This window comes from Danio rerio, chromosome 24 (assembly GCF_049306965.1).
Source record: "Danio rerio strain Tuebingen ecotype United States chromosome 24, GRCz12tu, whole genome shotgun sequence".
NCBI lineage: Eukaryota > Metazoa > Chordata > Actinopteri > Cypriniformes > Danionidae > Danio > Danio rerio.
In genome coordinates this window covers 2,370,885-2,375,000 of record NC_133199.1, presented here as the reverse complement: position 1 = coordinate 2,375,000, position 4,116 = coordinate 2,370,885, and the positions used below count along the sequence as shown (strand labels likewise).

Here is a 4,116-nt window from a genome sequence, read left to right as displayed (position 1 = left end):
GATACGCAATGACACAAAAGCTCCAATCAGGTAGTGAATCTCAGCAGCCCCGCCTCCGTTTTCAAATGTCTCCGTTTTCCCTCATCCACACTGAGACGGCCACTCCATTTCCAAAACGCTCCGTTTCAAAAACGCTATGGCGTAACCGTAGCAAAACGTATGCGTTTTAGTTTGAAAACGCATAAGTTTTGTTACGGTTACGCCATCCGTAACCGTATAAAACAGCCTTTACTAAACCCTAATACACTCCAACTCAAACCTCTATTTTAAAGACATTATTTTTATACTGATGTGTAAACGGGGCCTGAATGTACTAGTAGATAAAACTCGCTCATTTTGAAGCGGGAATCAGCAGGCGTGGAACAGCTTTAACTCTAAGGTAAACACAAAACATCAGTCTACATCTGGAGCTCCTTCACGGGACTCGACAGCTGTAAATACTCGCTCCATCGGGCTCTCAGCACCGCACCACACTTGTCACTGATACCGTTTCGTTTTGACGTGTAGCTACAGTTTTAGAGAGGCGTGTGTCAGTTTCTACGCTCTATAAAACAGCCTTTACTTGCCTAATGAACCTTATTAACCTTGTTAGATCTTTAAAATAAAAATAATAATAAATAATAATAATAATTCCTTACATTTTTTGAGAATTTTTTATAAGGAGAGTACTTTGATGGACACTTTAAAAAGGATACCACCAGGGAAAATCTAAAATTATTCATCAATAATTGAACTGAACAATCATATTTAACTTTGAATCTATTTTTGTGTGAATTTTATCTAATTTTATCTTGTATATCTATATGTAAGTAACTTTTTTTATTGTAATACGAATTTGTTTTTATCATGTAATATTTTATGTACATCCATAATCCATTAAATAGCCATAAGTTGCTGATGATGGGTCGGGTAGTTTAAACAGTAGGCTACAAATAATTAATTTGTTATGAATTAATTAATTATTCATAAATAATTAATTCCCCTCCGCCTATGACGATGATGCCATCGTCCATCGTGATGTTTCACATTAGACATCGTACAATGCCAAATTGGTTGACATCGCCCAACCCTAATACACTCCAACTCAAACCTCTGTTTTAAAGACAGTATTTTTATATTGATGTAAACTTCTTTCTTCTTTACAAAAAAGAAGCTGCTTATATTTCACAGAACTGTGTTTAAACCCCTTATCAAAGTGTTTTTTGCATAATAGGTCACCTTCAGTGTGTTATCCCTAATACAGACATCCATTAATTTCTTGATGTGCTTTCTATGCTTTCAGGTAATCAACCAATCCAAAGCGAGATTCAACCCGAGTATCAGCATGATCAAGAAGTGCATTGAAGTTCTTATCGACAAGCAGTACATCGAGCGAAGCCAGAGCTCTGCGGATGAGTACAGCTATGTGGCATAAAACCATATTAATTTAATAAACAACAAAAGAAAAGCGCCGTAAAGCGAGAACGGTAAACGTTTGTTTTATTTTCGGCTCCGGCACTCAACCATCGGATTGAATCGGGACTCAAAAAAAAAGGGCCTCCGAGTAGCTGGACAGTCATTAAACAAACCCCAATCCTTCCCTCTTCTGATTTTAAGCTGTTTACATCACCAGTGCCACGCCGAGCGCGTCTTGAGAAAAGAGAAATGCCTATAGCTGTCGAGCGTTAAAGGATTATACATTTTTAGACGTAACCGTACAAGAGAAAGCGAGCGAATGAAATGCATCACATAGAAGCGAACCAAGTGAACGGCCGGATAAATCCAACCACGCTTTCTTTTCTCACATTGCAGTTGTTGTGTGTATTTTTTTTAATGTATCAAAGTAAAAAAAAAAAAAAAAAAACGGAAATATTGTAATAAAACCGGTATACTGATAATTGCATTTACTTTCAAGATATTAAACGGGGAAAAAAACACAAAAAACAAATATGAGGTGACAAACATGATTCTGCTGCTTGTCAAATAAACAAATAAAAAACATACTTTTTCGTAAATGTTTTAAGAAGGATGACTTTATCACGAGTAGTCTTTTATTTTATTTTATTTTTAAAGAATTTTTCTGAATTCATGTCTGAAACATCATATTTAAGATCATTTTAAGTGGAAATTTGTGATAAGCGGAGGCTGTTTTCATGGTGTATGTCAGAAAATTGTGTGAAAAGTCCCTGTCACCTATCCAAGTTTTAGGAAGAACAAATAATAAGTGGACTTCTAGTTGATCATTTGGTATCAGAAGTGGCTTATATGAAAGGCAAAGGCCTCTAGATTATGCTTATTTTACCAAATAAATATGATCATGCTTTTTTTTAATTATTTAGCAAGGACAGTAAGGTCTGACTCTGCTTAGACTAAAGTCTCATTACTGAACAGAAATAATGTCCAGTATAGAATATAAAGTCCAGCTGCAGTGGAGACAGAATGAATATTGTGTCTGACTCCATCATGAGCTTGGAGGACTGCATCCATACATCTCTGACATGACTCAAATCACTGATTACAGGGCGTCCGCAAGGTGCTAAATTGTCTTAAATCTCAAAATCTAAATTTTAGGCCTTAAAAAAGGTCTTAAATCTTCTTAAATATTGTGCTGTCTGTATCAAATCTTTTCTAAGCAGGTCTTAGTTTTCCTTTGTTCATGTATTGCTACCCAATCTGGCCAAATCCTATACAGTCACCAACAATCCATTTCAAGAAAACTTTAAACTTTTTATTTAAAATGGTCATTTTTAACTCTATTTATCCTTACAATAGCATTTAAAAGTGCTCCGTGTGTTTACTGCTGAGGACACCGACCTGGACAGATTGTTGTGCATAGACTTATTTAACTGTAGGTTTTAAAACTTTTAAAACATTTGTTCATTTTTTTAATATTATTTTAAAGAAAGTACATTAAAATATGCTGCTAAGAAATATCTAAAATATTTAAATTATTTATTATTGTATTATTAAATGTATTAAATAATAATAACTTTTTTGATAGGGCAAATAAGTGTTTTTTTATTTTATTTATTTATTTATTTATTTATTTTTATCTGAGCCATTTGAAAAATACCTTAGCCTTTAGCCCTATATGAGTCTTAAATTTCATTCATAATGGTCTTAATAATGTTTTAAATTTAACTTGGTGAAATGTGCAGAAACCCTACATTGATAAAGTCATCTGAAAAGGCAAAGAAAACATTCTTGCAGGACTTCAAAAGTTGATAGATTCATCTTCAACGCCTCCTCCTTCATTTACCCCAGACATGCTCAATAATGTTCATGTCTGGTGACTGGGCTGGCCAATCCTGGAGCACCTTGACCTTCTTTGCTTTGATGTGGAGGCTGAAGTATGAGAAGGAGCGCTATCCTGCTGGAGAATTGTCCCTCTCCTGTGGTTTGTAATGTAATGGGCAGCACAAATGTCTTGATACCGCAGGCTGTTGATGTTGCTGTCCACTCTGCAGATCTCTCCCCATACTGAATGTAACCCTAAACCATGCTTTTTCCATCACCAGTTGCTCTTAGAACTGGGATCGACGACAAGACTTTAGTCAGGTAGTGTATATTTTTTCATCTTTACCAGCTAATTAGATATACACAAATTATTTTGTGTTTTTGTGGATGGAAGGCAATAAAAAAAAAACATATGCCAGAGTAATTGGTGGTTCATTCCACTGTGGTGACCCCTGATAAATCGGACAAAGCTTAAGGATAGTGGATTTTATGTTTCTGATCTGAATGTGCCCGAATTATGACTCCATAACTCCCCAATCTTTCTTTTAATGTGCCAAAATATTCCAGTTTTATCTTCCAGTTAGTCAAAAGAGCTTTTATCGGCTAGATAAGATTATTCTAGTGAGCCAAGCTGTTAACTTTTAACTCTTATGTGTACTGTTCAAACTGACTACCTTTTCGTTATGTTAGTGGCTGTTTTTTTTAACATTGACTTCCATTATAACCACATTTTTTAAATAGCATAGCCTTGATACCATGTAATCATGCATTATTTATTATTGGTGGTTCTCCCTGTTGGGAAGAGGTTTTGTACTATACTATGCAGATTATAGTGTGCATTAATACACTTACTGTGTTTACTGTGTTCTGAGAGCTAAGAAGCTTATTGATTTTTCTCAG

The 4,116-nt window shown here is 35.0% G+C and overlaps 1 protein-coding gene across 2 annotated transcripts in view; it reads left to right on the top strand.

Moving 5' to 3' along the window:
- Positions 1 to 1,994, top strand: part of cul2 (cullin 2) — a 29,504-nt gene extending 27,510 nt beyond the window's left edge. For both annotated transcript variants that reach the window (XM_002666581.8, XM_021470256.3), the window contains exon 21: positions 1,283 to 1,994. In XM_002666581.8, coding sequence (XP_002666627.1) covers positions 1,283 to 1,414 — 132 coding nt within the window. In that variant the 3' untranslated portion in view covers positions 1,415 to 1,994. The remainder of the gene's footprint in view (positions 1 to 1,282) is intronic.
- Positions 1,995 to 4,116: the final 2,122 nt, after the last annotated feature.